This window comes from Zootoca vivipara, chromosome 9 (assembly GCF_963506605.1).
Source record: "Zootoca vivipara chromosome 9, rZooViv1.1, whole genome shotgun sequence".
NCBI classification, from domain to species: Eukaryota; Metazoa; Chordata; class Lepidosauria; order Squamata; family Lacertidae; genus Zootoca; species Zootoca vivipara.
In genome coordinates, this window is record NC_083284.1 from 56,245,016 (window position 1) to 56,269,214 (window position 24,199).

At 42.2% G+C, this 24,199-nt stretch overlaps 2 protein-coding genes across 3 annotated transcripts in view; one reads left to right on the plus strand and one right to left on the minus strand.

Moving 5' to 3' along the window:
- PAICS (phosphoribosylaminoimidazole carboxylase and phosphoribosylaminoimidazolesuccinocarboxamide synthase) overlaps positions 1-2,436 on the plus strand; it is a 72,453-nt gene extending 70,017 nt beyond the window's left edge. For both annotated transcript variants that reach the window (XM_060278813.1, XM_060278814.1), the window contains one exon: positions 733-2,436. In XM_060278813.1, coding sequence (XP_060134796.1) covers positions 733-899 — 167 coding nt within the window. In that variant the 3' untranslated portion in view covers positions 900-2,436. The remainder of the gene's footprint in view (positions 1-732) is intronic.
- On the minus strand, positions 855-21,955 carry LONRF1 (LON peptidase N-terminal domain and ring finger 1). Its single transcript, XM_035112593.2, has 12 exons — positions 20,981-21,955; positions 17,015-17,133; positions 14,672-14,794; positions 14,253-14,399; positions 13,197-13,425; positions 13,016-13,112; positions 11,710-11,824; positions 10,359-10,480; positions 8,670-8,828; positions 8,428-8,590; positions 6,008-6,160; positions 855-4,870 (listed from the first exon to the last, which is right to left on the minus strand). The coding sequence occupies exons 1-12, from the start codon at positions 21,612-21,614 to the stop codon at positions 4,712-4,714; spliced, it is 2,220 nt and encodes a 739-aa protein (XP_034968484.2). The 5' UTR covers positions 21,615-21,955; the 3' UTR covers positions 855-4,711.
- Between the last annotated feature and the right edge of the window lie 2,244 nt (positions 21,956-24,199).

Sequence of the window (24,199 nt, forward strand, 5' to 3'; positions counted from 1 at the left end):
TTGGCTAATTAAGCAATCTATGGCCTTTTAAACTAGGACGGTATTGTTTTTGTTTGTTACTATGCTATGTATTTTTGTGTTTTCATAAAGTCCAGTTAGGAAATAGTAATAAAAATGGGCCCAATAAAAGGTATTGCCCAAATATAGATTTTAGAGTTTTAGCCATCGTTGTGTACATTCTGCTCAGACTTTTCCAATCATGTTAATAAGGCATATCTGCTTTATTCTGTGTAGTTTACGACTTTTGTTGAATAGTGGTTGGAGTGGAAAGGGGGGGGGGAGGATAGTAAGAGCTTTTTGAAGAGAGAGTCCTAGTGTATTTCCTGAAAACCATACCTAGAGCCTGAGCAGTTAAGCATGTTTCTGGCACATTTTAAAAATATCTAGAGCTATCAGGGCTCCAAACAGAAAAGCAGGACTTTCAGTCTTCAGATCTGCATTAGACTAGATGCATTGTACAACTCAAAACTTGACTTAAGTTAAAACTATACATCATGGTTCTTCAGAGCAGTTTTAGAATTGGACCAGGACAACTTTGAGTAGTGTTGTACTGCCCTCTCGTGGTTGGAAATCTCTTCCTCCCAAACCCACTTTTCTGAGGTTTGGTTATAATTGAAAATTATATCAGGGTTTAGCTTAATTATGGTGACTGCATTTGCCTGCAGTTGTATATAGATGGACAGCTGTAAAATCAAAACAAAGGCTATAACTTCCCTTTTTATTTTTAAACAGGTCTTGGCTGTTCCACAATTCTTTTACCCGAAGGTGCTGCCCAGTTTGCTGCTCAGATATTTGGGCTGAATAACCACTTTGTGTGGGCCAAGTTGCGCTCAAGTATGTTGAATACATGGATCTCGCTCAAGCAGGCTGACAAAAAGATGAGAGAGTGCAATTTATAAACCACTTATTCGTTCTGTGTTCTGCCAGCTATCAGAATCTGGCATACCATTTCTAACTCAAGAACACACTCACCAGTTCTGTCATAAACAGATGAGTCTGCAGGTTCCAAGCACATAAGGTTATTCTTTGGTTTTCTGAAAGCTGTAGAACTTCACAAATGTTACAAGTATTATGGAGTAGTTTTTAACTGAACCATCTTAATAGCTTATTAAACAGAGCTAGTTACCTGTATTGATTTGTAATCCTGAACAGAATGTTAATTCTCAAAGTTTCTATTGAACAGCTAGCAATAACAGCAACTGTCTTAACCTAGATTCTAATTAAGAACCTGTTCAACATGCAACAATGTTGCAGAGGAAAGGCTAGCCATTATTTCAAGAGATAGTATTGTGAAGTCTGTATTCAGAGGGAAAGTGTTTACCAAATAGGAATAAAAGAAGCTTTCACTAGTGTATTTTTTTAAATCATACAGTAGTGTAAATCAAGTAGGAAAGCAGTTGTTAGCTGTTCAGTATCACACATCTCTCAAATCTCTCTAGAATCTGCCTGCTTCTTAGAGGGTTATGAATACACTGTCCACCTGGCAATGGCTTCCTTGGAAAAGTGCTTGGGACAAGGGTAGCCAATGTTGAACCCTGCAGATGTTTTCGATCAGAGCTCCCATGAGCCTCGGCCAGCCTGGCTAATTATCAGGGATGGCAGCTGTAGTTCACAACATCTGGAATGCACCAGTTTGGCTATGCCTGGATTAGAAAATATATACTTATGTATGTTGGGCTTCTGAGGGAAAGAGATTGGCCTTTGGTCAAAAACAAGATATTCAGATATGCCTTTGCTGTCCTATTGACTGTAGGGACCAAGGCTTGGCAAATAGACTAACAAAACCCAGAATGCAACTGAAAGCCTGAAGAGTGAGGAAGATTGCTTGCAGCTCTCACCAGCTTATACTGTGAACACCCTTATATTCCACACCCTGAACCATCCTTGTCCTTGTGCACAAGCCGAGAGGTACTAGGGAGAGATGGGGAGGCCATAGGTAAGGAAGACTGAGCTGGCAACACCTGAGGTGGCTGTGATGCAGCCTGCAACAGCTCAGGGGAAATAGAACCCAGTAGGGCCTCTTGGTTGGGAGCAAGCTGCAGAGACTATTGGTGCAGGAGGAGGAATTTGCTTGGGCAAAGGAGCAGGAACAGCAGAGAAGCTACTAAATTCATCGGAAGTCCGAAGAGTCAAAATGATGCATTACCTCAGGTCTCATGGTAGCATCCTCCTTTAACAAAACCTAAGACACTTCCTGTCCCCAGTAGGGTGGTGGAGGGACTTTGAAGTCACGGGAACAGTGCAGACATAATAGGCCCACCTGGAGGAAGGGTTCAGTGCTGACTGGTTTGGTCTGCTCAAACATCAGGGCTGCCTTGTTTTTAATCTTCTCAGCCTCAACAGAAGAATCATATAACCAGGGACCTTAAACTTTAAAACATGCTTTTAAAGGCTTGGGTGCTATGGGTGGAGAGTCCAGAGCAATAGACCCAACAAGGTAAGGCCACATGTCGGATTGGGCTTGCTGGCTACTAAGAGGCAACTACCATGATCTCTCCGCTCACATGCATGGGGCAAGAGCAAGATCCACAGAAGAATTAAGCCATAGTGCATGCATTGTAGCTGCTGGCAAGGGCAAGGCAAGGCAGTTGCTTACCTAGCTCCACTTAAACTTCTTTCCCATCATGCTTTGAATTAAAGTATAAGCTTTCTGAAGACAGGGAGCAGAAACCATCACAGCTGACAGCATGTTCCATGTCACCTACTATTGAATAGCATGTGGCCACCTAGAAATATTTGATGGTAACTCATTCAGTAGCAAAGGACTCCATTAAGAGCAACATTATAGGATGAGAATTTCAATGCACTCGAAAATGGAGCATACACTCCTGCTCCGTCATAAAGGGCTTTACCCATTAAGACTGGTGAAAGGTAAAAATCTCATTCTACCGAGCAACGATACAAATAACTGCACAATGTATGAACTAAAAAAAATCTGGTCCAGGTACCTGCCTCTAAGGTCTTCCAACAATAAGAGGCATAACATCATGACTCAGCTTGCTGGAATAAGCCCAAATTTATCTTTCAATCTCTGCTTGCAACAGTAGGTAGGTATGATGGCAAATGGGGTTGTATCAGTGTAGAACTGCAATTGTTCTTAGAACCTGCTCACTGCAGATTACCCAGAAAAGTTGGCGCCAATCTATTCCACTGCATTTTCAGAGACCTGCATTTCCTGAGATTACTCCCAAGAGATCATTCCATCAACATCAAGTGTGTCCTCTGAATGCCACTCAAATACGGTAGTTCCAAGACTCCCAGATTGCAGCAAAGCTATGTATGGATGTGGCCTTAATATTTCAGGATAGTGTACTTATTGATCAAATATATACCTTAAAACAATGATATGGGCTTATACAGGAAGAGGTCCTTGATGATTATGAAGTACCAACAACAGAATCAAAAGACTGTTCCATTCCCGCCCCCATTTTTTTTTTGTATGTTGAGCCAATAAGAGAACATAGCCAAGCTGTAGGGATTGGACACTACTGTGATCCACATATAACAATTCAGGTTTCTGGTAACTATCCTTTAGGGCCAGAGGTGCTATATAAAAAGCCCAACAGAGACAGAAAAAAATAATAGTTGTAAGTTAAAAAAAATATAAGTTTTAGGTTTATTGAAAATTAAATATTAGCAAAAGCAAGAGTTTTACAAAATGATTTCACATACAAGTCAGACATACACAAACTGAAAACTACAAAAGTACCTATTGGCAAGCAGAATGCTAACCTTTGCATTGCTGTGTAATAGCGATATGAATAAGGCATGGAAGTCCTATTTGCACCAAATGTTTTTGAACTTTCAAAAACTGGTTAGACCCTTAACTTTTGTAGCAATGCTTCAGTAGTTCCCAAACTTTCATGAGTTGCCTAGAAGGGTATGGTGAGTGAACTGCAGCTGACTCATGGAGCAAAGAGAAGCAGTCACTTATAGTATTTTCAAATCTGCTCATTTGTCAGAGAAGTTTAGGAATCACTGTTGTATACTTAGTGCATTAAATCATATTTTCGTTATATATTGGAAAGACTAGTGCTCAAAGCAACCACTCCAAAGAGTCACCTAGTAGTCATCTGTATCTAATCCAGTCTCTCACAATGCACAGTTATAGGTAATGTGTTCACAGTTTCAATAACTTCTTGACCAACCTATTTTTCAATTGTTCTTTAACATGGCTCCAAATTCATACAATCATTTTTATTTTGAAAGTATGCAAGAAAGTTAACTTGTGCCATATTTATAGTTAAGACACTCACAAAACAGAAGTTTTTTATAGCAACATTCAATACTACGTTTTAAATACTTTGTGCAAATAGCAACAGGGTGCTGTATCGGAGGCAAGTTCTGATTTGCAAGATTTTGAATGCATCCTTAATATTGTAAACTTGGACATTTTAAAATCTTACACTTTCCAATGCTTCTTAACTAATCAGTGGAAATACACCAGAGGATGATACATTCTCACTTGTATATAGTGCAAATAAAGTAGAATTTCCCCATAGTTTTTTTCCGGATTTAATTTTTCTGTGTGCAATTTTAGTGGTGCCCTTCAAGTTGAGGGGACCCATGTGAAGAACTGATTAATAAAGGAAGAAAGAAAGCAGTTCTGATACAGTTCTCAGACCAGTACTAAAAGTGCAAATGCTGCAAGAACTCCAGCTGTAGTTACAGCTAGAATAGAGTATTGTTTCAGTTAGATCCAGTCAGTCAGTCATTTGGACTGGTCTCTAGAGAAATACATCAATATATCTTGAATTTTTATTAGTCGTTCTCTCAAAGATCTCATAGACAGCACAGAAAGCTGATATCTAGGGTCCACAGGCAGGACAGCTAGAAGCCACCAACACCATGCGGGTCCATTAGCCATTTCCTAAAAATAAGGAACAAAAATTTAGAATGTACTATATGTAACAAATGGCTTACAACACAGATGTGAAATGAACAGGTTCTAGAGATCAAAATACATTGTAATAATAATAATAATAATAATATTTATTATTTATACCCTGCCCATCTGGCTGGGTTTCCCCAGCCACTCTGGGTGGCTTCCAACCAAATATTAAAAACAATACAGCATCAACAGTTTCATTTTCCATTGTCATTATCACTGTGTCTCAACCACCAGGTCCTAGGCTTTCAAGATTTCCTGATAGCGTAAAATGAGGTGATTTTATTAGCTAGCTTGCACAAAAACAACTTCCAGCAGTAATCTCAATCTGAAGTTTTAAATATTGTCTTCTATGTCTGTGACTGAAAGTGTTTGCCCTAAGGCAGCTGTGTCTTACAGCACAAGATCAAGATGCCAAGCGTTTCCCTGCTGTAAATTTCACTACCATTATAGACAGGTTGACACTATCCATCAGATGTTTTAGTTGAAATGTCCTGGACATCTCAAAGCCGCTTGGCAATGCAAAGCTTCAGTCTGCCTATGCTGACAGCCACTGTGACAACAGCACTTGTCCATCCCACTAGCCACATGCAACTTTGTGTTGCCTTATTGCCACAGAAAGTGAACAACCTCAAAATAGTGTTAAGGAACATTTATTGCTTAAGTGTAAATAGTGTAAATAGAAGAATATTCTAGAGCAGGCATCCCCAAACTTCAGGCCTCCAGATGTTTTGGACTACAATTCCTATCTTTTCCGACCACTGGTCCCGTTAGCTAGGGATCATGGGAGTTGTAGGCCAAAACATCTGGAGGGCCGCAGTTTGGGGATGCCTGTTCTAGAGGAAGGAGTTCAAGAACTGGCTTTTTAAAAGCCTGGCTTCATTGCGCAACACAACCACATATTTAAAATACACACTGGGCTTTTTGCAGTTCTTTGAATAAATATTAATTGGCACCATCTTGGCTTCTTTCTCTTTTAGCTGCTGTCCATTTTTTTGCCCAATGATTACCACCACCATATCAGTTACTGTACCAATCTTTTTACTGCTTCCTTTACTAACAAACCAACCCATATCAAGCCAAGAATTGCTAGAGAGATACTGTATGCTGTCTGAATACCTGTATGTTTCCTTCCCTCTCTGGCATTGGACCAAAGTGCTGAAGTATTTGGCTACGAAATTTGTTTCTTAAGCTTTGGAACCAACTGCAAGCTTGGCTATATACAAAATTATGAAGCACTCCAAGTTTCTTCATCTCACCTTCATCTTCAACCTATGAATGAAGAAAGTGCAGTATAGTCAAAAAACAATTAAGCTGTATATGTGAAGACTTTCAAAGTTAATTTACATAGAAAAGAAAAAATCGTGAGTCTGAGTTCAGTCTATATTTAAAGAGAATGGGAAAAAATTCAGTGCTGAAGTAGTTCATCAAAATACTGCCATTAGCAGCAAAGCATCTCACACAAAAAAACTAGATTGGGTCAATAATTCAAACCATGTTTTGGGGTATCACCTCCTAGGCTCAAGCCTCCCCCCCCCCCGCCTTCATGCATGGGCTTAGGAAATTACCGTATTGCCTTAAATAATCAATCAATGAATCCAAATGAGAGCCATTACATCTAAACAAGTTATGGTTCCAGGATGCCTCTCAAACCAGGATGAAACAGTGGTCTGCAACCCTATTTGGGAGAGTAAGATGAAACCATAGCATGTTTGTTTGGGTAAAATGGCAAACTGGAAAACAGACCAGAAAACAACACATTAAGCTGTGCATAGAAAAGAATGGAGAACATTTGAACTTGTGATTTTTTCAAAACCATACTCTGGAGGATTGTCCAAATAAGCCATGTCTTTCACATTCAGAGTTCCATGTGCAAGGCAAAACACAGAGTTCTCATGAAAGTTCATGAGCTCCAATGTCAAAAGCAACTTTCCATGTGTACAGGGGATGCTTGCACCTAAACAGCACTTTCAAGATGAAAGCTCTTATATATGAACTAGTATCTTGAAGCCCGTTAAATTAACGGGTGCTAGAACATGCAATTGCCCCCGCCCATTCCTAGGCAGGGGAGGAGGGAAGGTAGGGGCGGCCAGGGCCCTCTTTCCTTCCTGCCCTCCCCCTGGGCTCGAGCCTGCTTTTGCGAAGGGTTAGTGGGGAAGAATGAGCAGCATCCCTCCGCTGCAACCGGCTTCTTGCTGAACGCAGCGGAGGCACAGGGTAGCAGAGGAGATGCTTCACGGAGCAGGGAAAGAGGGGCGGGCGGCTGCCACCCGCCCCTCCTTCCCTGCTCCCTGTCAAACATCTCCTCCCCCCGGGCTGCTCTTCCTCCCCCCCCCCCATGCGCTGTCCCCGCTTCTGTCTGCCTCTGACCCTGCACCGCGAGGGAAACAGTAGGCAGAGGGGTGGGGGGAAAGAGAGAGCGTGTGTGTGCGTGACGCCCGCTTGCTGCTGGTCGTCGGGGGGGGGGAGCGTAGGAGAGAAAAAAAGGGGGGAAAGCAGCCTCCTCCTCCTCGCTTTTCCCAACCCACCCAGAGCTGAGCCCGCCACACGCCGGGTGGGGGGAGGGGTTGGGATGCGGCGATGGGGTGGGGGTGGGGAACGGTGGCGGCGGGGACACGAACGCCCTGCCGGCGGCGGGGAACGCGCGCTCATGGCTCAATCCCTCACGGTCCCTTCCCCTCGCGCCATTAATCAGGAGGCGAGGCGCGGAACGGCAGTTTGGAGGGGAAGCCGTTGAGGGAGAGAGAACCGCATTCCGCCCCCCCGGCTCTGTGTGCGTCCAGTCTCTGCGTCCAATCCCTGTGTCCGTGGGGCACATGCTCAGTAGCGCCGAAAACGGGACACACGGAATCTGGATGCAGAGACACTTGCATATTATTATATAGGATGAGATCAATAGTGTTTTAAGACACATTTAATGTAACCTAAAACTATAACCTTTGATACTTTTGCTTAAAGTGGCAGTTTGACAATAACTATTTCTTCAAGTATCCAATAGTACTCAAATGGTAAGACCACCTGTTTTATTTGTTGTGTGTTCCTTTCAACATTTAAACTAGAAATTGGTTGGGCTCCATAGCCAGAATCAACCACAAGGCAGTAGAGCAGAAAAGCAATTTTTTCAAGCAGAAGTTGACACCTGTTCCCTAAATATATATTTTTGCAGTGCTAATCTAAAACATGTCTTCACCTAAAATCTGGAATTAAAACCTCTTACCATCCATTGTAAATTGCAAGTTTCTATTCTGATTAAGAAGGGGATGTTAAATGCACATGCTTTATATACAAAGTAGCTTTACATTAGAACAGGCATCCCCTAACTTCGGCCCTCCAGATGTTTTGGACTACAATTCCCATAATCCCTGACCACTGGTCCTGTTAGCTAAGGATCATGGGAGTTGTAGGCCAAAACATCTGGAGGGCCGCAGTTTGGGGATGCCTGCATTAGAACAAGTAGGCTATAATCTGTATATCTAATGTCTAGAAAATGCATTATTAAAATCCTGTTTTAAGCAATAAGTGAATGTGAAAACCAATACCTTTATATCTTCTAAATACTCAATGTCTGCAGTGTAGTAGCCATCCTTCATCCCTCTTTGCAGAACTCTGAATCTTCTTAATCCAACTGTATCAACAACAGACCGTCCATCTGGGAGATAGTCAAGGTTTCTAATGTACAGCATGCAGCCATAATCTGCAAAGCTAGAAAAAGAGGTACTGTGTCAGTATCCACTGTGTCAGGAAACACTATATAGATATAAATTGTGGAACACATACATACCCATTTTTAGGGTCACTGATACACATCCCAAATTGTTTTGTCCCTGTTTCTACACTCCTTCGAATCATCAGTCGATACCTTGGCTCAAACACGTGGAGGGGACAAGGCACAGTTGGATAGGCCATAGTGCAAATGAAGATTGGAACATTCTTGGTCAAGCTGAAGACAAAATACAAAAAAATATATAATAGTATTTTTAAAACCTACATTGCTCCAACCATTCCCTTTTGCTACAGGTAAATAGTAGGTTGTGTTTTGTACATATACTCCTTTAACCTCTTACAAAAGCTAAGCTATAGCACAAGGCCTGAAATCAACAGGAATGAAGATGTATACAATATGAAGAGAAACAAGGCTTAAGACTCAGTGCTTTTTTCTAAAAAAATGTTTATGGGTACTCTCATTTTGACTCAAGAAAATCATCATTCCATAGTTTAAATCGAGAAATAAATACAGTAAGTGGACAAAAGTACAAAGATTCACAAAATGTTTAGGGGTATGCGTCCCCCCCAGAAAAAAGCATTGTTAAGACTTATGTAAATAATTTAATTCAAGTTCTTTTAAGTCATCCAAATGGAATGTGGATATTCAATTAGCATAAAAATTTCTCTCATCTGTTTTTTTTGCAATTCTAAACCAAAGTACTATTTTATTAATTATTATTTCATAAAATTTAGACACCACTGATTGTGAAAAACCTTAAGGTGGCTTACAAAAGATACAACAGTAATATCAAGGGGAAAAATCACAACCCTACTTTAAAACATACAAATGTTGAAATACTAAAACAGATTAGAACAGGCATCCCCAAACTTTGGGCCTCCAGATGTTTTGGACTGCAATTCCCATCTTCCCCGACCACTGGTCCTGTTAGCTAGGGATCATGGGAGTTGTAGCCGAAAACATCTGGAGGGCCGCAGTTTGGGGATGCCTGGATTAGAATGACCTCACGTTTCTAAGCAATAACAAAAATCAACAGGAAAGAAAGCTTTTTAATAACATCCATGTGATCATATGCCAACCATGTATAAAGAGGAAGTAGAATATGATTTTGAAAGAGAAGTGTATGGGCAGGATGTGAGGGACCCTTCCAACCAGGAGTTCTCTCCCCATCCCTCATGCCAGAATACAGTACTAGAAGCAAATCTGACACCAGAGGACAGACAACAAGGAGGTAAGCCATGGACAGGGAGGCTCCACATCCCCTGCTCTATGCATACCTTTTGCTCTTAAAATCAAGCCCTCCGTCCTTGCTCTATACATAATTGGAATAGATCTGTATTTAAAAATAAAAAATATGCCATTACTATGCAGTGCTTGGGCCTGAAATATTGCTACCTGGCTATAAAGTTCACTGATTCTTTTGAATCATTGCTGTGAGGATAACATGTGATGTTGAGCTCCTTTAGAGGAACTCTTGCAAGAAAAAGCAGGAAGAACCACCTGCATTTGCAAGCATCAAACAGGTCACTGTACCTGCTTGTACCAAATTCATGTTATTCTGTTTGCTCTCTTCAGTGTCGTGATTCAGTAACAAATCCATCTAGTAGAAGTAGACTGAGACTACACTTCAAAAAATGAGTTAAGTAAAAACGTAGTTGAGGGAAGAAAGCTTTTCAAAAGCAGGCACAACTGAAATGGTTTAGTACTTGTTCCTAAACTTGTTAATAAGTCAGTTTATAAACTTACCTTGAGTATTCAGCCGTTTCTTCATCATTAATTCTTTTTCTCTCTGATAGCTCAGCAGGTAAATACTTTACTATTAGTTCTTCCAGCAGCTGTGTAATTCTATATTGTCTACTTGCCAAATACTAGAAGTAAAAATAAAATCTTAAGTCATTATAGCTTAATTACTGCAAAGATGTTGCTAATCCAAATTATTATTTTATACCAGCTTTCAATTTCTAGACATCAAGCAGAAAACAGGGTGAGACAACAATCCTACATTGACCACTTTGTTTCCCTTGAATACAGTTTTCACTTTAGAACTACTGTATTTATAATAATCCACTGCACCTCAAATTTTCTTACAACAGAGTTTTTACTAGGGTTAATTAGTTAATTAGCAACATGATAATTAGTCAATTCAATCAATTAAAAAGTTATGCCTCAATCACAATTTTAGCCCAATATATGGCCATCCTGTGCAACAACCTGTTTGTAGCATAAACCTCACAATGCACACTTAAGGTTTCACTTTCTGGCTCTGCACTTCAGCTAGCTCAACCAGAAGTGACAAGGCTCTATTGATGCCCACTGATAGTTGAAAGAGACCATTTTGCTTTTGCAAGGTAGGCAACGCCATTTCTGCAGGAAGGCTGAGGAGAGGAAGCAGCAGTTTATTCTGTATGTAGTTGTTGGCTGTTGTTGGGAACATATGCTGCCACTCATTTGGGTTGGGCGACCATACTGTGATCAAGCAAGACTGTTCTTGTGTTCATTATTGTGGACAGCCAAACTTTATAAAGAAGAGTGAGATATACATTTTAAAATCACACTCAAATCAGCTAGCTGGCTTCTGATGGACATAGGAAAAGGGAAGTGTGGGGAAGTTATAATGTTTAATGTTTTATTGTACTTTTACTATTCTGCTGGGAGCCGTCCAGAGTGACTAGGGAAATGCAGCCAGATGGGCGGGGTATAGATAATAAAATTGTTGTTGTTTGCTTTTCTCTCTCTGGCAACTGACATCAGTGTACAGTATTTTTTGTGTTGCCATTTATATGTTGCCTTTCTATGATAAAATCAGAGTTAATGCAGTTTACAAATAAAAATATAAATCACATATACTACCACATGCACTCACTTTCTATAGCTAATAAATGTCCTATTCTTGAGCAAAAATTAGCAGCCCTAATTCCTACTGATGATACTTTCAACAAAAGAAGCTTCTGAAACTGGAATACTGAAAACCATTTCCATTGCAGAAAAACATCCGAACAAAGACTTAGCTTCCACCAAGTTTTTATTTAATCGTATATATCCCACATTACAAATATTTGTTTTAGAAAACAGCAATGTTGTGTATGGTAAATATTACCTCTTTTAAGCTTTCTTTACAGAGAGGACACTGAGGAGAATGGTCTAAACATCGTTCTAAACAATTCTTACAGAAAGTATGGCCACAGGGTGTTGTCACAGGATGGAAGAAAAGCCTGAAAAAAATTAAGAAGTTAATCATGCTACAGCCACTTTAGTGACAAACATTAAAACATGTAAATTAAGCCAAGTCAGAACAAAACAAACTCTCATTTTTCAGCCAGTAGTTGTGTTATCTGCACTAATTTTTCCTCTGTGAGCTTCACAAGCTTAGCAGTATTCTGGGAAAAATTAGTTTAGGATCCGACACAATACTCTTAACACCATTTCCTTGACATCCAGCTTTTCCTGATGTCCCCTTTACTATATTCATGAAGGTGCATATCCTCTTTCCATTAGGATGCTTTTATCTTGTAAGCACCTTGCTGTTGTAGGCTTAGAATAATTAAAAAATAAAATAGATCTGTTATTCCTCCTAGCAGACATTTGGCATTAGTGACAATGCATGTTCATTAGACTTCCAAGCTCTATGAAATGTCTGTGTGGTAGAAGTGTTGAAGAGAAATGTCATGGAGTCTTGTCTTGGGCAGTCAGATGCAAGCGAATTGCACAGAACCTGTAGGCTTGACTGTTTATAACCAGACTTATGTTCTTGACAGGGCTTGACAAGTAGTTGCCAAAACTGTACTTTTGGCAATATTAGGGGGTCATTTGGTTAAACCCTAACTCTCTTGCAAACATTCCCTTATTATGTCTATTAAACAATACATTACTGCCCAAGAGAAATATTTGTAAGTCTTCCACCATATGTACCAACCTGATTGAGTGAAGAGTTCACTCATTGGCACTAGCCAAAAATGCACAACTGACATCAATACTATCTTTTACCAATGGTTCCCAAACATTTTAACTGATGGGGCTGATGGAACATTGCTGTCTCATCAGACCACTTACTAATTTTAATGCTTGTTGTAGGAATTGTAATGTGCTGTGTTACGTGCTGTATTATTTTAATTGCTTTTGTTACTGGTTTTCCAAAGACATGGCACAGACCACTTGAATTAAGTTTATGAATCACTGGTTGTCTAAGGACCACAGTTTGAGAGCATGTAGCACATGTAGCAAGACACTTAAATATTGTGCTTCGCTCTTTGCACAGCATGGAGCAATTTGCACACAGAAGCAATTTTCAGCAGCTTTAGAGCAAGAACCTTAAAATAAAAGCTGCCATAAGATGGAGAAGAGATCAAAGACAAAGATGATCAAATGGGTAATAAAAAGGTTGATTAAAGAAACCACTGTATTACCTCATACACAATGAACACTCAAAGTCTGAAACATCAATCAAATCCTCTGGAACTGGTCCATAATTGAATGGAAAGGTGGCATCCCTTTTTGTAGTTTCTAAATAAACAAAACAGGATATGTATTATCAAAGCATGAAATACTGAATTTATCAGACATCAATATGCATGACTAAATAGTTACCTCCTTGTTTTTTATGTTTATTCCTTCCATCTTCAATAACTTTAACATCTTGTTCTGAAAGGGACCACTTTCTTTTTAATAAAGCACCTTTCTCTTCGCTGGAAAGCAGAGGTTCAGAAGAAACCCTTTTTAATCCATCGTCTTTGGCATTTGTTTCTGTTGAGTTGAGAGAATGGGCAGACTGTGCACGATGCAGGCTTCCTCCAACAGGCTCTTGCATTTCTAAATTCTACCAAAAAACAATGGGTGGGGGAATGGAATCTTTATCAAATTTCAGATAAATTGGCAACAATATCCGCCAGCAGAGTCACAATTTTTTTTGATAAACCCTCCCTGTTATCCAGAACAGGCACATTTCCTAGTGCAAAGGGCCACCTTGAAATTTATGTGGACTACTTCAGAATGTTTCACATTATTAATATGATTTGCAGGGAACTAATAATATCTGGTCCTAAGTGAATATTAGCTGTCATTCTGTATTTCTAAAATTCTACTTCCATTCTCACTTATGAAACTAGGCACATCATTAGATGGGACCTTACCATGTCACAACTTCCATGTGTGAATGCAGAAACACATGGGAGTATAAAAAGCAATATCCTAAAAATACAGACTTGCACAACATTCTACTGTGGTGAAATAGAACCTCAGGAGTCCCTAGAAACAAAGAACTGTTTGGAATTCAGAACTCAAGCAAACTTAAAATTCTGGCTCTAAACTGCTTCGTCGTTTGTTTAACTTGCACCACTAAACAACTCTGACTGGGAGCAGAAGCACATACAGGAAAAACTTTTTAAAAAAAATATTACTTCATAATTGTTATTTAAAAAACCATTCCCATAATTTTCATTAGCATATAAATAACATTCTCCTCTCCACAATGTTGAACATTTTTCTAGATTCTTTCCACATTCCCTATCAACACTGAAATTTCAAAATTATGTGGCATCAAACTAGAATAAGATGAAACAAGAAGCAAGTCAACAGCACAACCTACATATTGTGCATGGCAACATTTGAAATATCATGTGTGGAAAAATAATAATCATTACTTACTGGCTCTGAACTGTGCTGTAAATTTTCACAGGACTCTTCCATTTCAGAACCATGTATAAATGGTTTACTTCGAACATGCGAAGAATTCATAGCAGATTCCTTCAGACTCTTTCTCACACTTTCTGGTGATAACAAATCACACAGCATCTGTGAAATGGACAATATTAAGGAATTAGCCAGCTATTACTAAAATTTTGTAAATCCAATCATCCCATTCTTCTAACTTTTTAATATACTACAGTGAACCAGCTGAGGTTTTTAAGTAGTTCACCAGGCTTCAGATCTCTGGAAAAATTAACTGTAATGCAAGTTTTGTTTTCTACACAAACATTGGTAACTTCCTCTTCACAGGCAGTAACATTTGAAAAGTATTAGAACTGAAAGCAAAAACTAAGCATTGCTTTAAAATATATAAATACCTTCTCAACTTCTAGTTTTGCCGGAATAAATTCTTCATCAAGGGCTAGGCAATGAAGAAGGAGCTGTAAGGCATCATCTTTAGAGCCAGCATTATTAAGTATTCTTGCTCTCCGAAAGTAGACCTAAAAAAGGGTGATTCAAAGGTATTTAAATGTTAATCATTTGGTTTGCATCACAGAAAGATTTAGAAGCCTGAGCCTTTGAAGTTAGCCCTACTGGGTACAATAGAGCTTTTGCTTCCTATGCATGCCACTGAATTATTTGATTGGGATCTTACAAGTTGCTATAGAAGAAAGCCTCAGTGAAACCAATAGAACCTACAATGGCGCTAATGGTTTTAAGAGTTAGTGTAATACCTGCAATGAGACAGATAACAGCAGAGAACTCAAACAAAGGATGGCACATCCTATGCATTCTACCATCACTACTTCCTACAGTCCGTAGAACCAATTGGAATAAACAGCATACAGCCTTAACATACTCCATTCCATGGGCGTACCCAGCGCGGGGCAGGGGGGCAGCTGCCCCAGAAGCAAAAAAAAAAAGGGGGGGGGAATTGTATAAAACAGCTCGCGGCGCGCGCTGTTGTCAAGGCAGTTCACCTTCTCGGTCGGGTACACGATCTTGCCGCAGCGGGCAGGGCCGTCTTAACTATACCAGCCACCATGGTCCGGCACCCTGCCAGGCAGGGCCAGGCACAGCGGGCAGCTGGAGAGCATGGCACGACAGGCAGGGATGCTGCCAGCTGTCCTCCGCCCCAGCCTATTAGGCTGAAGCGAATCAGCAGCAGCGGCAGCGAAGCTGCCTCCGTCAAGGAAAACCTGGACCTGGGCCAACTTCAGCCCACACTCCTTCAAGTCACAGCGAGCACAACACAGAAAGTGCTGCCCCACAATGCTCCGCGGCACTTCATTTGCATATATGGAAGGAGTGTGGGCTGAAACGGCCCCCTCCCCTCGGGGGGGCGTGGATGTTGACCACGCCTCCTTGGGGGATCCCGGCCATGCCATCGCCAGCCAGCCAATTGGGTGGCTGGGGGTGGGGGGCGTGGCTGGTGTGACCCCCCTAGTTTTGATCCTGGGTACGCCCATGCTCCATTCACTTCTTTCAGACCTTGTTTTACCCTTCCATACTCATCCACATTTCTATTTATCCTGTGCCTAGAAAGCATGGATGCTTATCCCATGCTTTCTAGGAACAGGTCCGAACAGTTTTCCTTTGCCCTGCTGCTTTCCCCTGGAAAACCCCCACTTTAGTGATAAATCGAAATAAAAGGCAATCCACTGAAAACCAGATTGCCATTTGCTCCGATTCAGCACTAAACCGCAGGTTTCCCTGAGGGAAAGCAATGGGTCAAACGTAAGAGTGAACAAGCCCTTAAGGTAAAGGGACCCCTGACCATTAGGTCCAGTTGTGACCAACTCTGGTGTTGCGGCGCTCATCTCGCGTTATTGGATGAGGGAGCCGGCATACAGCTACCAGGTCATGTGGCCAGCATGACAAAGCCGCTTCTGGCGAACCAGAGAAACACACGGAAACGCTGTAGCGGTACCTATTTATCTACTTGCACTTTGACGTGCTTTCGAGCAGCTAGGTTGGCAGGAGCTGGGACCGAGCAACGGAAGCTCACCCCGTCGTGGGGATTCGAACCGCTGACCTTCTGATCGGCAAGCGCTAGGCTCTGTGGTTTAACCCACAGCGCCACCCGTGTCCCCAAACAAGCCCTTAGTCTGCACCATATATGTACAGCTACTGCTGAAAACCACCTGTTTGCACCATGCAAAATTGATTTATTCATCCACAGTGTGAATGCAGTATATATTCTTGTTTCATGAAAAATTATATGCATGTGCATGTGCACATAGACAAACCAACCAACTGCAAAACCAGTTGCAGAACTGGGGGTGGAGGGATCATTCAACTTGACTTGAAGTGCTTATAACGAAGCTGAAACACTCCCACATTTTTATCTCGACAAAGCTTTTCAACTTCTGCACAATTGTGCTTGAAAACATAATTACAATCAGAACAGGGCTTCTGCTAGAAGTGTTCCTGCTGAAAGACTCAATCCATGTAGTGAACCTGACCCAAGGTGGGTCAAAACAGCAGTACTACCACCATGCAAATCCATGGGGAAAAATAAGAAATGATTCCCAAATGCATGCCTGGGATAAAGGTGGGTTTGGGTTTGAAAATGTTGACATAATTTCTAGCATCTTGTTTTTGTATTTTTCATAAAACAAGTACACTGTATGTGATATTCAGTATCAGTCATACTTGAAAGTAAGACCACTGAAATCAACTCTGAGGATGACTTAATAGGACTTTGCATTTAGACTTACCTCAGACCAATTTGGCATTTTAGCAGTAACAGCATCCAGGTCATCCAGGGCAGATTTAAATTCTTGGAGGCCAGCATAGGATTCAGCTCTATAAACCCGTAGTATCAAATCACTAGGATCTAAAATAAAAACCAATGATTTTGTCATGTAGCTGAATAGAAACTGCTCATGTTTTTATAATCCAAAATACACATGCAGTGCAGACTTATGTGGAAAATAACATTTTCCAAGAAGCCAGGCCAAAAAAGTAGTTCATTATTTCATGCTGTTGATGTGGACAAGCTTGTTAGTAAAGATTTGTGACTTACCAAATGTTAAAACACCCTTACAAATAAGGTGATAGTAAAGATTCTGAAAGACCCTAATGCAATTAACCTAACTACAGGAACTATTTATATGCTTAGAGACCAATAAAAATATCTGAATGCTACCGTAGTACAAAGCCCAAACAGAAATTTAGGCTGGTTTTGTGGACCCAATGTGGTCTTAAAATCTGTATAGACATAGTTTGTAAGACAAGACCAATCTTCCTTCAAACTCCTCCCAAGTTGGGCAGTCTGCAAATCCTTGAACCACCCTAGTCTATAGGGTAAGCAAGGACAGAATTCAGTGTTTTCTGTCTACTAGTGTTTTGGCACTGTATTTCTAGCCTTTATGCTTGCAGCAGTAAAGTTTACTTAGACGTGAAAGCAAAGATATTAACTGCTTACAAGCTTAAAAGGATAATATTGGCACAGCCGTAGTAGATGCAACATCAGTGAATTTGTAATCACATCTTCCACTCTGAAAACAAAATGAACTACTTGAAACCACACAGATTGTGGATATCACCTTGTCACATTTACCGGTACTGGTACTGGTAGATGCCTGTTTAACTCCCATAGAGCTTGACAGTTCAAGAAGACAACACTACTTTTGTGCAAGTTGTCAACTTTTTTGTTTCTAACCCTTAAATTCCAACAGTTTGAAATACCTCAAGAGTTTTAGACACTGACATGATATGGCCTCAGTTTTCCAAACATCTTAAGACACATTTTGATCATGCCCCAAAATGCATCTAGGCACATCATGTAATTATGAAACGAGATCAACTGCTTCCAAGTTTCTCTTTTCTTTGATTATGTGGGCAAGGTGCTGAGTAAACACACTTTATGATTATTATTTTGTATTAAAGTATACTTTTTCTAATTACTGTACATTGAGTTATAATAGCAATTTTAAATCTAGGAGGCAAACGTACCACCAAGGTGGCATATTAAAAAATATACAATTGCTATACCCCTGCTCCCAGTACAAGTATGTAAATAACTCCTAACTTAACACTCCTAAAAGAATTATCCAATTTTCATAAAGGATTAAGCCCCAATTCTGGGGTGCCTTCCTTTCTATGACTTACAAATTCAATTCCAAAAATATTATTAGTACTAAAATTAATATGCCGTAAAGGTAAAGGACCGCTGACAGTGTTTAATAGCTAGTTTGCACATACTGAAAGGGACTAACACAGAACATATAAAAAAGGAAACTAACCCCTGCTTTGAGGTTGCACAACTGAGTGGTACACACAGTCTAAAAGATCAGCTGATTGCTAAGACCTGCAGCATACTGTAGATACTGCCCTATATGTATATTCAAAGTTGTGCAAGTGTCCTCATGTAATTAGATTTCACCTTCCTCTCTGCCCCTTAACAGCCCTGCAAATCTGCTCAAAAGGGTCCCATAACCCTCTAGAAAATATTGGGTGGGGGTGGTTTTTAGGGTCGGAGAGAGACTGCAAGGAGAAAGAAAAGAAGCTCCTGAGTCATACAGTAGCATTTTCATGAGATACTGGCAGGAGGCAGACGAGTTTACAACCAACATTAGCACAACGAACTTCAGGCACTAGACAGGCCAAGAAACTAAATATCAGAAATTCAACTCCGTGCTGAACTAGAGCATCAAAGTTGCTAGTTTTGCCTATAGCAATACAGTAATTAATGCTGATATCTAGCATTTCCCATCCTGTGTATTCAAATGCATCTGAATGGACAGTGAGACACTCTCCTAGTACACATAGAAAGACCAAAAACAACTCAAACAAGTCCAGCTGAAGTCCTTTCTAAGTCTTTATGGCTGTTTATAGCTCCATTATATCAGATGCCCCACATAGTACTCAGACACTTATACTGATCAAGCCACATGCTGGAGATTAGGAACTGAATCTAAGGTCATATAAATATGGCACAATAGGCCACTTCCCAAATTTAGCCTAGCCTACTGGATGAAAGCATCAAGAGTAAGACTTCTTCACTAGGCCTTGAGGTTCCCTCCCATATTCTTACTGACTTGAAATTAAGGACATGTAGTACTAACATATTGGGATTAGGCTTTTAAATTAGAAACTAGGATGCCCAATGATTTCAGTTGGTCATTGCTCTGCATCTCAAAAGTAAGATACCAGGACCACAGAAGCAAAAGTGCAAGACAGAATACAGTATAGTGTTCTCAACGAATGAGAATTTAGACCCCTATTATGATTTGAACAACCAGAAAACCAGAATAGTTACACAATCACCAAGCCCAGATTCAACATCTTTCAGAGATATAAAAGCATGTGCACAATTAAACTTTCCTTAGTTTATGTCACAGTGTTACTAGTAGTACTCAATACTGAACATACTGTGAAGTGCTTCCAGAATATTAACCTAGTCATATCTCTAGACCAAACAGTGTTGTGAAAGACTCAACACTCCCATCTGTGATGTCACCAGCATTATACAACCTTTTCCCCTTCCACGCCCCCATCTGCTTATGCAACTAGCCTGCCTCCTGCGAATTGTCTCAGTAACACTTTAGAAGACTGAAAATAGGCCTCTGGTAAAAGTGAATTCATCATGAGTAATTACTGGTCCTCAGTGTTACAGGTTTCACAGCCAAGTCTCTTCTGACCACCACCTCCAAAACACAGTTGCTAAGCCCGTGAATGAGTGCTCTTTCACCCATATTTGCATCCCTTCTTTTAGAAATAGACAGGTTTTTACTCAAGGTTCCAAATTTTATGTAATATACTCTGAAAATAGGTTCCAAAATTTAGACGCTTAAACTTTTTCACTACCTTTCTGAAATTGACAGTCCCATAGCACTTCATCAACTAACAAAGCTAATCCCATATAATGCATCTTCAAAGATTCCTCTTTGCTTATACAGTACATCTAAATGCCAGCTTTTGGAAACTCTGGAAAAGTTTACAAAATAGCTTCAGAAAAACAAAACAAGCATTTTTACCTCCCTACAAAACAAAGGGTAACAGGAAACTCACAGCTCCAAAGTAGGGAATCTCTTCAGGTCACTCACAACAAAGCCTTTATCCACATTATGCAAAATAACCAACATGATACCTCAAACCCATAATGCCCCCTAGAAAACATCAGGGTTCACTGTTCCACCTTAAGTACTCACTGAAAAGGTGAAAGACAATCTGCAGTATGAGTTTCACTTGTGAAATTCTTGCAAAAAGCCAACTCTCCAGGAACTTCCAAAAGTCCTGCATACAGGCTGCCACCTCTGAGGGCCATGTTAAATTCGCAATCTGATGTGCACAATTTCACTGGAAAACTAGCTACAGTTTCCAACTGAAGTGCGCCGGGGGCTGTTTCACATATAGGAATCTGGATTACGCTTAGGTTATGCAACACTCACTTCCCGGCTGAATGCGTGACTTCAGCTCGCCCAGAAGTATTGCGTTAGGGCGATATGGAGCATCTGGCCTCTTTAGGAAGCCGGTCCTTTATGCTTGCAAGCCATCAAGAAACCGGTGCGCTTCACGGGACCGATTCCGATCGTCTGGAGCCATTCCAAGGCACATTCGAGTTCGATCAGGCTCTCCAAAGCGCACGATTGTAGTCAAAGGGTCCTTTTTACCCCACAAGAACCCCCCTTTCCCACCCCTCCTGCTTCAGAGGCCCGAGCAGCGGCCGTCGCTCTTACCGTCTTCGAGGGCCTGGCTGGCGGCTTCGCTGGCCTCCCGCAGCTGCCCTTGCACGAGCATCTCTCCTAGGCGCCGCCAGGTGCGAGCCCTCTTGCACTCCTCCGGGAACCACTTCTCTGCCAGGTGTCCCAGGGCGACGGCGACGGGCGACGAAGCCAGCGGGTCCCCACAGCGGCGGCAGCGGGCGCGGAGGTGCTCGTGGACGCAGCGGCGGCAGTAGGCGTGCCCGCACGGCGCCACCACCGGCTCGCCCAAGAAGCCCTCGCAGCCGGGGCAGCGGAAGAGCCCCGCGGAGGAGCCGTCTTCCCGGCCGGCGGTCCCCTGCGGCTGCTCCTCCGCCACTGCCGCCGCCGCCGCCGCTCTCCCTCCGCCGCCCTCCCTCGGCGCGTCGCCCGCTCTCTCGCCGCTCTGCCGGAGACGGTAGTGCAGCACCAGGCAGTCCACCAGCGCGCCCAGGCGGCGGCGGGAGCTGGGCGAGCCCAGGCGCAGCGCCGCCGAGTAAGTCTCCAGAGCCTCTTTCAGGTGGTTGCCCAGCGCCAGGAGCTCCCCGCGACGGAGCAGGAGCTCCCGCTCCGAATGGGTGCCGCTGCCCCCCGGCTCTGGGGCCGACTCAGGAACCGGCGAGGACGCCATTTCCAATCCGTCCGGCTCACCGGAGGGGGTGTGGCGCGCGACCCCAAGCGCCGCCGCTTCTCTGAGGTAACAGCACCGACGACAGAGCCGGCTGGCGGTTGACGAGGCCGGGCGCGCGCGCGCCCCCAACTCCCTCCTTCCTCCGACAGGCGCAGCCTTTTTCGGACGTTGTTGGGGGTTGAGCGCGCTCGCGGGAGGCTCCGCCCTCTTTTCAAATCCCCTCAACCGCACCTCGCACTCTCCCCCCCCCCTCCACACCTTAAGGTCCGGATTCCATCTCTCCAACGTGCCCCGCCTAGTCCGCGCCCCCCACCACACCAATCTCCTCTCCCTATCTCTCTCTCTCTCAGCGCAAGAGCGTCGCGGGCGACGCCATGGCCTTACATAAAACGGAGCGTCATCCGGCTTTCCGCGCAAGGCTTACTTGTGATTGGCCGGCGGGCCACCGCGAGGAGCGCGACAAAGGAAAAGGGCGGGGCGAGGAAATTATAAAACAAGGCCACGTGCTCGCGCTTGGTTCCATAACTTTCTTTTGCCGGATGGCAGCGGCGAGGGGCGTGGCTGGCTGCCGGGCGGGATGGTCGGCCCAGATAGGGAAGGGTTGGGTCGTAGGAATTTAGCGCTCCTCCTCCTCTTTTTCTGCTGACTTCCTAAAGACTAGTTTGCATTCCCACGCGCAATGATCCACTGACGCAGGAGTTGGGAACTCTCCTTTGCCAGGCTTGGGCCGTACACTATGCAAAGGCAGGGGGGAAATACCCGATGTCCCTTTTATTATTATTTTCCTTTACAGAGGTTTTGCAGCAGGAAATGCTCAACCTGTAGGATTTCTCCTGCAACACACAGGAGCCCTGCCAGAAAAGAGATGGCAGCTCCAGTTGTCCCCGGGAAGGGATGACATCCACATTTCTTTCTGTCTCTCAGTATTAGAAATAGGGGACAACCAGTGAAGCTTAATTTGGACAGATTCAAAATTGGCAGAAGAAAGTACCTTTTGCACAACATTTAGCTAAACCACAGAATTTGCATTAAATTCGTGGAGGAAGAGGCTGGCAATGAAAATGTTCCATTGCCACTGAAAATGTTCCATTGCCACTGTCTGAAGTACCTGTCATGAAAATGTTCCATTGCCACTGTCTGAAGTACCTGTCATACTAGCCACTGATTATTTTTGTACTCAGATCTGTCTAGTTGGCTTCCTGTAAGCATCTGATTGGTCACTGTGAGAACATGGTACCCGACTAGATGGGCCCTTGACCTCATCCAGCATGGCTTTTCTTACGTTCTAAAACTTTTGAAAAAATGAAAGGTTAAACAACCAGAATGTTTACTGGTATGTTTTTAGCAAATATCAAAAACATTTTTGTCTGTTATTTGTGTTTGCCTGTAACTCCTGCTATACCTTCAAACCCTTAAAAACAAAAACAAAAACAATTTTTTATTACACTTAACTGTATCAGGCCCTTAGGCTTGAAATAGAACAAGAATAGTGTGAACCAAGGATCGACACACCCAGCCATGTCCAGTGTCCTCTCCTGCACCATAATGGTCATGTATGACCAACTTCTCTCCATGAGAAAGTGAGGAAAGGCAGGAAAAGACACTAGCATGCCTGCTCCTGGATTCATAGGCTGCCCTCCTCCATCATACTTTATTTCTGTCTTAATTGATCGGCCCTCATTTTGCAGTTAGTACTGTATTAAACAACCAGTAGGAAGTTGAAAAAAACACCCTTTCCTGCCCTATCATAGTTTAATTTTACATTTATTTGTAAATTGCTGTTCAAGCAGTTCTCTGGGGGAGACAGCCAAAATTAGCCCCCACTGTGTGTCAAATACTTCTGCAACAGGTACTTATATGACTATCATGAGCACCTATTGGATAGTGTGTGACGTTGCTAATGCACACAGAGAACAATCCTTAGAGGCAGCTTTAATGTTTAACAAAATCTAGCACATGGAAATGTCATGAGGAAGATTTGCAGAATTATGTCAGTTGCCACACTAGTCCTAAATTAATTCATTTTCATAACTAAATCTGGACTAGTGGGGAGTGTGTGCGTATATATGTGTTTACTGGTTGGCTGGTCATTCCAACTACGCCCAGTCCTATTAAGTATTATTCATGCTTTTTTTTACTCACTTCAATCTGTTAGTGCTGCCAGAATTCCATTTACAGAGCTCAGAATGCCATTTACAGAGCAATCCCATGGAGGCCGGGTGTGTGTGTCAGTGGTAAATGAATCACTACTTCCTAACCCCTGCCAGGCTCATGCTGAATAGAGCGGGAGGTGGGAGGGATGGCGTTTTTTCCCTCTCTCTCTTTTGGATGGTGTAGTTTTTCTCCCTTTGCCTGGGGTAGCTTAGGTAAATGGGGAAGCTTTGGATCCTGTGGAGAACTCCCCCAACATCACCCCTTCCAAGCCCAACACGAAGAATTAAGATTGTATGTATATGTCGTAAAGATAGCAGTTTCTAACTTCTAACCATTTTGCTTTACAATCAGAATACAATTCATTTATGGAGATCTGTCAACTGAGACTGCAGCTTTTTGTTCTGTTATATAAAGCATACAAATGGTTTATT

Bases quoted from the DNA above. Each gene is read 5' to 3' on its own strand.
- LONRF1 (XM_035112593.2), bottom strand. From the start codon at position 21,614: ATGGCGTCCTCGCCGGTTCCTGAGTCGGCCCCAGAGCCGGGGGGCAGC. The intron at 13,426-14,252 runs GTAAGTAATGAT...GTTTTTTGGTAG, and splicing joins TACAGCACAGTTCAGAGCCA to AATTTAGAAATGCAAGAGCC. The intron at 4,871-6,007 runs GTATTCAGACAG...CCTTATTTTTAG, and splicing joins AGAGGGAAGGAAACATACAG to GAAATGGCTAATGGACCCGC.